Here is a 12,597-nt window from a genome sequence, read left to right as displayed (position 1 = left end):
ATCATTTCACTTTATGTAAGAAAAGGTATTTGGAGCTCCAAAAGAACGCGGTGATACTGACGCTTCACCCAGCTAATCCACTTGCTGGTACTTGTTTGCCCAGACTTTCTCTCTTGCTATAAAAAGACATAGACACCGCTTGTTTGGGTCTCATCTGTCACCCACAGCATCTCTTATGGATTTTCCTGTTTTGATCCTTGCCATCTGTGCCTCTTTCTTTCCTTCTATTTTCCATCCATAGTCAACATAATGAACAATTCATGACTTTGGCTATGCATTTATTCTGGTCTAGAAGTGCTGTGTTATTCATCAAAGTAAAAGCTCGTTCAGAGTAACAAGAAGGTAATGGTAAGCTTCAAGGAAAACACAACAAAGTTTCTCTAGAATGGAAAAATAAAACACTCTAAAAAGAGCTGGAATTGTGTTGATTCTATGATAAAAATAAATCCACATTTGGGGTAAATGCATAATCTATGGTAATTTAAAAGCAATCGTTGGGTTGACAGTGTTAGACCTATTATGGGGAAAATCTAATTTTGGTATAAAAGGTCAAGCATGAAAATGAGCGAAAGCTCCTAAATTATTCTTAGCTGCGGCAGCTCCAGCAGTAAAACGACTTAGAACAAAGACTCTGAGCTTTTTACCTCATGATTGACCATAATTGGGCCGGACTGCAACGTTTCCTTCAAGAACACGAGCTCCGATTCGATGACTGGTGAATGTGTGTGCTCTGCAAAAATGCTGCACTCATTTGAGCAGCATGTGGATAAGAATTAATGAATGGCAGCTCAGCAGCTGCACACACCAACACACAAAGAAATGAAGCAAGCTTCTGCGATGGGAAGGTTTTACAGGAGCAGATTAGCACACTTTTAATGGCTATCGGTTTTAGTCCTTGTTGACATGTCGATGATCATTAAGTGTGATAATCGTGTTGACGCGTGTGACTTATGCCTTGACTGTCTTTGACTGCGGTTGTGCACAGAATGTCCCTATCTGGGACAATAAAAAAAGAGTGAACTGAAGTGCATAAGAATAAGGCTTTGTTACGGAATTGAAAAATGAAGTGCAATCTATTGCAGGCATTGCCATCTGGGTGCGGGACTTACTGTATTCTATCACTTGTCGCTCCTTAATCAACTGGAGTAAACTTGGCTGGTGTTCTCCCTCGTTGTACCAGACTCTGCGTCTCATCAGCATTTCTCATTACGCTCAGAAACTCATAATTTATCCCACATCCCCTCGTGGGTCCTGTGTGAGTCTGAGTGTGCTTGCAGCAGGTTTCTGTGTGCGACTGTGTGCTGCTGTGTAAGGGTTTCCCTTAGTACAGATATGTTATGTTTCACTGCTAGACATAATGGGGACCGGTCTCCGCTGGTACAGAGTGGTACTGCTGCTGACTGCAGTCATTCCTGCCTGCCTGCTTTCACCACATCACGTCCACCAGGCGTCCACCTCGCACAACACTGACACACAGATAAGCAACAAAAGACTTGTGAATGTGAGGCGGGGGCCCCACTTAATCACCCCAGAAAAAGGCTCTTACAACAGAACAAACAGTGTGGTGCAATTATTCTAAAAGCACACACATCATACCCTCGACATGTGCCCTGATGCTATCTAAAATCTGTCTTTTCTCACATTTTTTATGTTGACTTTAAAAGGAAATCCCACCTGGGTTGCGCACTTCAAACTGTAATGTTCCCATTGTTTCCAAAGGATGTGCTTCAGCACAGTAATTTGCCATTTTTGTGTGGCCACTTTGCCTTTTCTGCTTCCCAGAGTGGGTTAACCTCAGGAAGGTGCATTCTTTGTGTTGGAAAGAGCACACATTAGTGACAGCGAATGTGAGTTCCTGGCAAGAAAAAGCGCACAAGAGTGAACACAGCACAATACCAACGAGCAGCAAGACGGTTGTTCAAATTGTCTCAAATTACCTCTCTGCAGTGTAACAGTTCACAGGTTCGTGGCAACTAAACAAAAGGAAGAAAGGTGTTGCTGTGGATCATTTCTATAAACTTTGCAGGTTGTGCAAGATGAGACTGTGAAAGATGCAAATATTGAATCAAAACATGTGTAATTGATTTAAATGCTGGAATATGGGGCTTTTCAAGGGGGCGGGGGGTACCACATGAGGAAAAAATTAAACCAGAAAAAGTAACTTCAGATATTTAGCCAACTTCACCAAACCTATGTCAGAGACAAATGGTTGGATTTTTAGTACCTAAAGCTAAAACACAATATGTCTGACTTATGTGGAATGGTTGCCAGGAAAAAGTCTTTTCTCTGACCACAGTAGGACAACACTATAACCTCTAAGGGTAACTTAGAGGTCACTTTAATTGATTAGTTTCCTGTTTATCAGGTACTTTCCCATAACTTACTGTGTATCTTCCTGAAATGAACAGTTACTAACCAGGTACATTCATGACAAGTTCTGCAAAGTAACTTATAAGTGCCAGAAAAATATCTAGTAAGAGCCATAAAAGTAAATTCTGAAATATATCCTGGTAAATCCCAGATAGTACCTGGTAAGTGACCAGCAAGTTCCTTGGTAGTTTAAGGAAAATGTCTTGCTAGTGCTGGAAAGTAACCTCTAACAACCAGGAATGTGCCCGGTAAGATAAGTAGCAGGAAAGTACCCGTTACTTCTGAAATGAACTTGGGATTTTCCTGGAAAGTACTTTGTTACTTTAACTAATGAACCAGAATGTTTTACTAAAGTTCCAGAATGTTCTTGGTAAGTTGTAGGACAGTAACCAGCAATTCAATACAAGCTCCAGAAACGTACAGGATAAGACAAGCTTCAAGAAGGTAAAAGACAAGTTTAGTGAAATAACTTGAAGATTTACAGTAATACATGGGCTATTTTAACATAAATCTCCATTTGGCAAACAAATAAACCTCATATTAGCTGACAAGCTTGGCAGCGAAAGGTGCATAGCTTTGTTCTGTGAGTCGAAGCACATAGATGCTTTACCGACATCTTCTTTAATCAGACATGGGGCCTTCTGACCAACAACTGGAGCTCATGTGTTGGGTTATCAACAGGACAATTATTCCAAGCATAGCAACATCATATTGAAAAGGAAAACAAGCAAGGTGTTTTAGTGTTGTAGTTAAAGTCCACACCTTATTGAAATGCTGCAGTTGGAGCTTAAGAGAGTGGAATTTAAAGAGAAATGTCAGGAAACCTAAATGGAGTGAAAGTGGATCTGAATTCATCCACACATGTGGGAGGGATACAGAGAAAACCACTTCACAGGGTATTGCTGCTAAAGATAATTCTTTATCATTTCAGTAGAATTTCTTAGCTTGATTAATGCATAATTTAGTTACCTTTCCCACATAATTTAATGTAAGCATACTAAGTATGCACACCATCACTGGTTTCTGAATATGGAACATTTTTGAGACAAATAGTTTAAAGACTTTTCTACTCATACACCTTAGGCATATGTATTTTTTGTCCACAATAAAACCTTAAGAAATAACACCACAGAAGGTGGTTCTGTTCTCACACAGTTGGTTATGAAAACTAGCATCTACCCTCATTCACTTAACATCAAGGTACAACAATAAAAAAAAAAAAATGTAAAAAAAAAGTGAACAGCTTCAACCCAGTCAGCATTGCCTGAACTTGAAAGTCGTGTCACAACTGTGAGTGAGATTGAGAACCTGTCCTCGGGGTGACACAGATCCCTGAGCGCTGGATATAATGTTCCGCTAAATTCATTTTCTGTGACATGCACATGCCTTCAGGAATATTAAAGAATCCCTGTGCCCTGGTTCTGATAGGAGTCAGAAGAAATTGTTCACTATATGGAGCAGTTTCCTGTTCTGACAGGAACTCGCAGCTGAAGCAGGGAAACCCAACACCCACTTGCAAACAACACTGAGTCAGACATGGTGAGGAGCCCCTGACGTCTTGATGTATATATGCGTATATGGCAATGTGTGTTTTGGGTTCGTGTGTAGCAGGGCAGCTGGGGGGGAGCTGCCATATGGTGGATGTGCCAAAGCGTGACTGCAGCAGTAGGTGAAAACAGACTTTATAGAACATGGTAATTATGGACTCTGTGTTAAAGTCTGACATATCAAGTCACAAAACAACCAAGAACAAGCATTTCCGCATGTGTTTAAAATTGATCAAATGCAAAGAGAAAGAGCCATGCATATTTTATAATGTACTGTACATCCAGTGCCTTACCAATAGTTTCACATTACAAGGAATAATCAAATTTTTAAGCAAACTGACAATGAAAAAAATTATTCCCGAAGCATTGTTTTCGGCATTGATATAAAATAGCCTCCTTCTGTAATTTAAAATGAATTTGCCCACAGAGGGACAATAAATGACATTTCTCTCCTGTTCTCTAATTAGGAATTTATATTGCAGAGGTAGACCTTTCCCTCGCTGCTCCAGTCCTAAAGTTGTACTAAGCTATTTTTATATTTACAATATGAGTGTGAAGGTAAAATAAAAAAAAATCGTAAAACTCAAATTTACTTCAAACAGCGGAAAAAGTAACCAGCATAGCTTATCTGCAAACATAATCTGTTAAAGATTATATTTGTTTTCACTTTTTGTCACATTCATAAATGTGTCAAGAAATCAAACAAATTTTAAAATGAGTTTGCATCTAAAATACAAAAGGCAGTTGTCAAATGCTGATCTCATTTACTAAGGAAAAAATAATCAAGGCCAACTTGTGTGAAAATATAATTTTCCCATGTTCAATATTGGGTTGAAGTTCATCCGTAGCCACAAGCAGGTATATTATTGTCTATAACTCACTGTAACTCACTGAACTGTAACTTTTTGTCTAACAAAAAGCAGGCCATGAACCTGAAAAGTAACATCTAAAGCACTGCAGCATCACTTTTCCTCAGTTAATGTCACTGTTTATAATTCATCAACAGGAATGAGTAGGCAAAATCCATGCCAGGACTTCCCATGTAAAAACCACATCTGACCAAAAAGGCCTGTCTCAGATTTCTCAAAAAAGAGACATACATATATTTCATTAAAATACCGATGCAAACCCAAAATTGGCCTTTTACGCTGAAAAACCCTGGATTGTGGCTGAAAAGAAACATAAATGAAATGTAAAAGAACTGATTTTCAGTTACTTGGTGGCAATTGTTCAAAGGGCAGTATTTAATTTAAGTGTAAGTTAATATCTTTACAAAGTTTTCAGATGTTATAGTGTAGCATGCAAACAATAGTTTTTGTAAAAAGAAATTAGAAATGAACTTTTGGGAGGAAATATTATCATTTGCACTAATCATGCACTGAACCAGCTAGTTAACCATTTTAACCTCTCTGATGTTCAAATGCTTACACTTGACTGTTCATCCTGCTTCCATCACAACCAGGTGGAAAATAAATGTTTACTTAACCTCTTACATGTCATAATATTATGCCTGATGCTGGTGGTAAAGTGCTAATTATTTATTTATTTAAGTTATGAAAGTTGCTTAAAGGACTAAAATTGTCTTTGCCATCTGTTTAGACAATAAAAAGTATAAAGGAACACAAAAACATAATTGGCTTTCAATGAAGATAAAGCATTTGCTTGTTGAGGGATACTTGAAATTGTTCGGGGTGTGTACTTATTTTTTTCCAGTGTAACCTCATTACTAAGATAAAGACAAGACAGGAAGGAACCCGCCGAGGTAACAACCTTATTGGATTTGTGACAGCACAGAAATGGAAATCGTCTTTGGTGGATGAGATGCAATAAAGATATTCATAAGAGCTTCCTCACAAAGCTGGGTCACCAGCACCATTGCCTAACACAAAAAAATCACCTCAGTAACTCCCGCTTGGCAAAGGGAGACAGATAGAATAAATGGAGCGATGCAGGGTTCAATTTGGCGGGCAGAAGCTCTGCTAAGGTCAATCCAGCCTCTGCTTTACTGGTTTGGTTTTGGCAGAAAAAAAAATGGCAGTCTTTGCTTTCCCCATCTCTAAAGATGAAAGCAGAAAGGCCACTTTAGATTACTGAATAACTCAGAATAAATCTTACATTTTTTAGCATGTTGGCAAATAATATATCCAATAATAATATCCATCTTAACCTGCAATATCTATTCATTAATAGTAACCTGCATAAGCTTACAACAAGAAGGTACCCAGAGACTAAAGCTTCTGAAATGGGATTTTTTTTTCATTTATAAAGATTTCGTTTTTTCAAAGTTTAACATTCAGAGCTCCAAAGATAACAGGGCACTTAAATCATGATGTAAATGATGAGATGAGACACTCCTTCATCTTCTTTATTTTCTTTAACAGTGCTACCAAATTAATCGTTTTTGCTTTGCGTGTTTCTAAGACCTCTATAATGTAAACAATGTTTCAACACTTGTATTGAATTCAATACTTGTCTAATGTCCTCTGATAGAGGATTTAAGTAGTACAGGTGACAAGTGCCAGTTTAATTCAAAGTCTACAATGGCCAGAAGCAGTTTTCATGGAGTGCAAAGTTTTGAAAGACTTGCTGCAGAAAGTTAAAGTGAAGTGATTAATCTTGACCCCTTATTAGACTCACAAAATAATAACTTCTTGTTAGTGTTTTGAAGTAAAACTGACAAAAATGTGAGTATAAACTGCAAATTGTTTCCTCAAAAAGGACAGGCTGTTTTCTACATTTGACAACAGTCTCCTGTATTCTCTATATGTCCAGGCTACTAAGTAAGACTGTGAAACAGAAGATATTTTCCTATTCTATTCTGTTCTATTCTGTTCTATTCTGTTCTATTGGAACACCATGCTCACAGTGAAACATGGTGGTTGCAGTATTATGCTCTGGGGTTGCTTTTCTTCACGGTGGATGGAATAATGAAGAGATGTCAAGAACAGGCCAAATTAGATCCTTTGATTGATATCCTGAAATGAAGCATGCGTTTAAAGCAGTGCACATTTACTATATATAATGTTAGAGCTTTTTCATTCATTTTTAACTTCTCAAAGAATTTTTTTATTTTTTTGCAGTTAAATTGTACGGGATATATTTCATGTGAAAATATATGAACAAGTTCTGAAATAAGCGATAGCCACTGTAGCCACAACTAAAGTGAAATAAACTGGAATCTCCTTAAAGTGTCTTTTGTGACTAGAACTCTCCACTTTGATTCCTAGCAGCATCCTATGAGAACAACACTGACCATGATTCCTTAAGATTGACTTGAATGATGTGAATGACAAAATGATCGATAACTTTTATGGGGTTCATAGTTTATGGAAATAGGATCTGGAAGTGCCTAGAGTTTCATTTGCAAGTCAGAAAACTTGGGATTTTTGTTAACTGTTGTATTTAGTGGCCGGGCTATTAATGGCAGGACAAGTTAAACAAACAACATCCAAGATGGATGTTGTACAATTCTACATGTCCAACTGATTTAATGAGATACAAACAATCAGAAGTGCAAATACTGTTTAATAAAGCCACTCTCAGCCATATTGAATTGAGTTGATAAGGGATCTCTGACTTAACAAGTCTGCAACTCATGAAGAATTCAGACGTAAGGGTCAAGCTCCAGTTGATTTCTCGGAAGTAGAACTTGTGAGATTTTCGCTACTAAATACAAATTGGAGAGCACATTTTCTGAACTGCTAATACCTGATTATTCTGCATGTAGCGCGGGGTTGGCCATTATAGAACCTTTGACTGAAAACTCTCAAAAATGACATTAGAGCATATCAACCAAAGGAGCAACAAGGATTCCACACAAAACAATGATTAAACGCTATAGAAGAATCTGGTTCAAAAGCACAGACAACCTTCCCATTTAAATGCCTCAATTTATTCAGCAAAGTACCCAAAATGTGAGTTTGGTTCTACACTACAGTCCAACACTCATTCAAGTCAGCAAAACAGTGCTCACACTCAACAAATATTGCATTAATGTCGAACTCCATGGCACTTGTCTCTAGATTTTTCTGGTATGTGTCATAGTATGTGAGCAGTGCGTAAGTTTAACTTGAGCCGTCCAAAGAAAGTTAGACAATTCTGCACTGCTCTCAGCAGCTAGAAATGGAAACAAACGTCTAACACGTCTGACATATAAAACCAGTGGAACAGTGAAGGTAAACCGTTCTCGACACAATGACAGGTTCCTCTCAGTGATTCATAAAAACAGTCAGTCTTTCTAGCTTCCTGTCTGTTTGTCTCATCCCTCTCTCATTCACTCTGTAGCTCAGTTTTATTTACATCAGTCTGCATAATGCATGACAGCACACAAGTCCCACAAGGCTTTTCATTATGTAAACCTGTTGCAAGAGGAACATCCATCATTACACGGGCGTTTGTTTGAGTAGTTTCTGATTGGTAAAGCAGCAGTAAACTCTAAATGAAATTTTACATTTCCAAATGTAAAAGACAGAAGCGAACGGATAGAATCTGTAAAGTGTTTTGCGGATCTGTTTGTAGTACAAATGACTACAGGAATGAAAGAGAACCGCCCCCTACTCCTTGGGAGGAAAAACCCACTTCTGCAGGGAGTCACTGATGGACACCAGCAGGGAGGGGCCCTTTAACAAAAAGCTCTGAGAATGAATCACTGAACCCGAGTGTATTGGCTCTATCCTTATCAGTATGCACATTAAGAAAACAACTGCATGTAATTTAAGATTAATATCAGGCAGTTGTCTCTGCAGTGCCTGGAGAGAAAAAGGAGGCAATGGTGATAAGAAAAGAATTCTCCTCCTTTCTCCCCCCCCTTCACATTTCTGTCATTCATTACCTGCCTGCATATTCCTGTAGTCTGAGCAGCATTGCAGCTGAACGCACTAAGAGTAAACGTCATCAAGTATCATGACGACGAAAAGGCTCAAACTTCTCCTGCACTCGGAGAAAGGACTTGTTAATTTGCGAGTTTCTCTTTATTCACTTGATAGTCACCAAGTGAAGATATATGTAATATATCTATTAGCTATTTTATACATTGAGCTGAAGAGTAGTAACACCCTGTTGCACCGACTTCCAGCCTTCATAACTCACCACTCGCATTCTTCCCGCAGATCAGGTGTTGCCAGGGCTGCACCGACCCCCACACCTCTGCGTCGCCGTTGACGGCCTGCTCCAGGACCTCCACCGTGAACTTGGGGATCCCGTTGTCGCGCTCCAGCAGGGCGCTGCGCAGCACCCGCGCGTACACCTCGCGGAAGAGGCTCTCCATGCATGCGGCCAGGTAGATGGCCGCGTGCTCGTGGATCCTGACCGCGACCCTGCTGTCCACCATCCACCTGAAGAACTTCCCCACGTTGAAGATGAGCCCGCAGCGTGCCGACTTGCCGCGGCTGAACTTGTCCTCGTCCGTGCTCATGTTGTACATGGACAAGGCACTGACGGCCGCGCCGATGCAGCTCATCGAAACGCTCCATGACAGGATGATCTTTATGGCACTTTGTACCTCGTATTTAGTGCATTTGGCGTAGCGCAAGCTCAGGCGCTGCGCCTCCTTGGCCACCCTGACCAGGACGCGGCTGACCAGCACCGAGAGCCTGAGCAGGACGTCCTGGGGGGGCGTCGGAAGACTCATCTCCTCGTCCTTGCACAGCGCGCTTGCAACTTCCCCGAGGCTCCATGGCACATCCTCAAGCTCGGGTAGTTTAGCGCACTGCCCGCTGCACTCCAGGATCTCGGCGTCCTCAACCAGGACCGTGTTAACAGTGTCCAGACTGTTGTGTCGACTGTGCATTGAGTCGGTTAAATGCCAGTAATTCCCCCCATGTGCCTCTGAGCAGCACAGCGACGCACTGGACGATCTGAAGGAGTCAGCGGCTCCACCATAACCAGAATCTAGCGTCAAATCCTCCAGGGTCCTCGCTGCTGACTTGCTACTCCTTGCCATAACTGCACTTCATAGCTACTGTAGAAAAAGAAGAGCTTGGGAAAAAGTGGGGAGTGGGGGGTGATGCTCAAATGATGGTAGTTTGGAATCGCCTTGCACGGGTTCTGCTCACTGATTCGTTTTTGCCTTTTTTTTTTTTTTTTTTCCTTTTGAGGAAAGTCCATCCAAGCCTGAAGAGAAGAAAGTTAGATTGCAGTATTTTACTTCAGCGCATCAACGGTGCTGTACCAACGCAGAGCCTGACAGATGGAGGCGGGGCCCTGAAGAAAATGAGAGTACCCCTCAACCAATAGACTCTTGGGAAGGGACAAGAAAAGAGTTCTAATTGGTTTGCTTTAAAGGATCAATAAAAGAAACGTAGCTCATGACCAAAAAAAATAACGGAAATGATAACTGTAAATCATTAAAGGATTTTTTTTTCTTTTTAATTTAAATAATTTTGGAAAGAAGAAATAAACTTAATAATAACAATAATAATAATAACACTAGTGGAGACATATGAGCAGATCTTATCTAAGGTAAATGAAAAACAAATGCACTGCACCACGTAATGACTGAACCTCTGGTTCAAAAGCAGCTGCCTGAATGTGTTCATGGTTAAGGGACAAGTTCGAAAGAGTATCAGGCTATATGGGCCCATGTCTGATCGTAACATGATTCAGTACCATTAATAATAGATTGCATGCATAATGCATCGTCGTTTCTCTGAAGGAGAACTCATCGAAAAGATCCAATATTCTTTCTAGGACATGTGTTCTCTGGTTGATCCTCAAGGTCTAACTTGGACTTCAGCTTCTTCATGGACCCCGACCGCCTTCTTACCGCAGTGGAAGGACACAAAGTTCAGATGAGAAATCTGCAGGCATACTCGGAAAGACAAGTGTGGTAATTCAGTTTTGTGTAGTGATTATGGCAACAACAACAAAAAAAAGAGAGAGAGAGAAGAAATGAAGGAACGAACTACGTCAATGCAGAGAGAGTAACATGCTGAGGTCATGACATAGAAATAATGTAAACGAGCCGCAAGGACTGCTCAGTGAGTAGTCACTGAGCAGTGAGTTTGCATTACAGATGCAGTAGAAAGCTTCTGCATTTGACAGCAGAGTGCTTATGTGACTGAAGCAACAGTGATCCCTGGTGTTGAGGTGACTAACAACAGTTCTGCCCCCCCCCTCCTCCCTCCCCTCCAAACAACTTACATTCTGACAAATTTTAAAAATATATATAGGAAAATTCTATAGCTATAAATAAGCAGAGCTCTGAAAGAATATAGCCAAAGGACATTCAAATGTCAGACTGGCCCAGTCAAAGTAAAAATATTAAGTGATTGCAAATATACAGCTTTTCAGACCTTCATTTGTAAGAAATTTGGGAAAATAAAACCTACCATCTTACCTGGACACTGGTTTGTATTGATCCGTGCCATAAAATCAACATAAAATGCATGCGAGTAGTGTATATGTCTAATTCATAGCTGTTAAAATCAGCATAACCCTCTGCTAAATGGCTAATTAAAAAAAAACAACAACATACAATTACTAATGTGTGCAACATCAAACATGTTTGTGTAAAAAGAGAAGGAGGAATCTACCATACATCTGCTTTTAAACAAGTGGAGGCAAACACACTTGATTATAGTTTCATCAGCCTTGAATATTTGTGTCCAACTAACAGTGAAATCATGACTTTCATGCTGGTTTTGCTGACCTACATATGGTAAGATGAAATTACCTCTTTGTAGCTCATTAGAAATTACCACACATGATAATATCAAAAATGTGAAAATTGTGGATTTATTTCATTATAAAGAAGTCGTCAGCTTTAACATTTTTGAGTGCGTAGCAGACAAAAAGCTGAGGCGCTGATAGATAACATTATGAAGTGCTCCATTTAACCTAAATTAAATAGAAGTTTTTCCACTTTAAAAACCTTCTGAAATTAAAATTTTGTAAAAGTGTGACCATAAATCCAAAAGTTGATCTTTCAAACTCAATCAGAACACTGAAATACTTCTGGTGGGTCAGCAAAAGGTGAGAGAACAAAGCTTCTTTGGTAGAAAAATTGTTCATCTAATTAAAACCCACCACTAAGCAGTTTTGGCACAAACCAGTGACCTGGTTTCCAACCATTGTGCTGCTATTGTTTATGGCATGTTGGTTTGCTCTTCTGCCGGCTAGTTTGTATCAGAGTTTATTATTAGTAGAGTGCTATCTTTATACCATAGGAGGTGGAAGTAGTCATCTTCAATTAAAATCTTTACTAATGAACCTTTGCTAAGTGACACATTTGCTTAAATGTTATAATTTAAGTTAGCTGACTTACCTTGACACTCCATAGTCGTGGAAAAAAAAATCTAGAAAAAAAGCACTAACAAGCAAAGCATTCAGAGACAATCTTATTATTCTTTCAATCACACAAGTATATGTACTACTAAAATTTACAGGAAAATTTTAATTTTAGCTATAGAAGCAAATGAAGAGCCAAACCGTTCAGGTAAAAAGATGTTGCTTTAAAGCATCTGACATTATTTTCTTGATCACATTGCCATCTAGTGTCAGTTTGTAAAGCTGCAAGTAAGAGTTAAGTTTGTGTGGTTAATTTTGATCGTATTTATTAGTGAAAGAAATAAAATCTACCCGAAGAGGACCTGAAGCAATCCTCTTGACCAGAAATAGTGAGGGAACAAGATGTCTAAAGGCATAAAACTTGTTTTTCTTGTAACATGGGTGCCCCCTAAAC

At 39.5% G+C, this 12,597-nt stretch overlaps 1 protein-coding gene across 1 annotated transcript in view; it reads right to left on the bottom strand.

The window, feature by feature from the left end:
• Positions 1-10,711, bottom strand: part of abtb3b (ankyrin repeat and BTB domain containing 3b) — an 83,152-nt gene extending 72,441 nt beyond the window's left edge. Inside the window, exon 1 of the mRNA XM_015000905.2 lies at positions 9,006-10,711. Coding sequence (XP_014856391.2) covers positions 9,006-9,858 — 853 coding nt within the window. The 5' untranslated portion in view covers positions 9,859-10,711. The remainder of the gene's footprint in view (positions 1-9,005) is intronic.
• Positions 10,712-12,597: the final 1,886 nt, after the last annotated feature.

Source organism: Poecilia mexicana, unplaced genomic scaffold (genome assembly GCF_051168715.1).
Source record: "Poecilia mexicana isolate PSO_F unplaced genomic scaffold, ASM5116871v1 scaffold_6, whole genome shotgun sequence".
In the NCBI taxonomy this organism is placed as follows: domain Eukaryota; kingdom Metazoa; phylum Chordata; class Actinopteri; order Cyprinodontiformes; family Poeciliidae; genus Poecilia; species Poecilia mexicana.
Note: the sequence above shows the minus strand (reverse complement) of the source record. Positions and strands in the feature narration are given on the sequence as shown.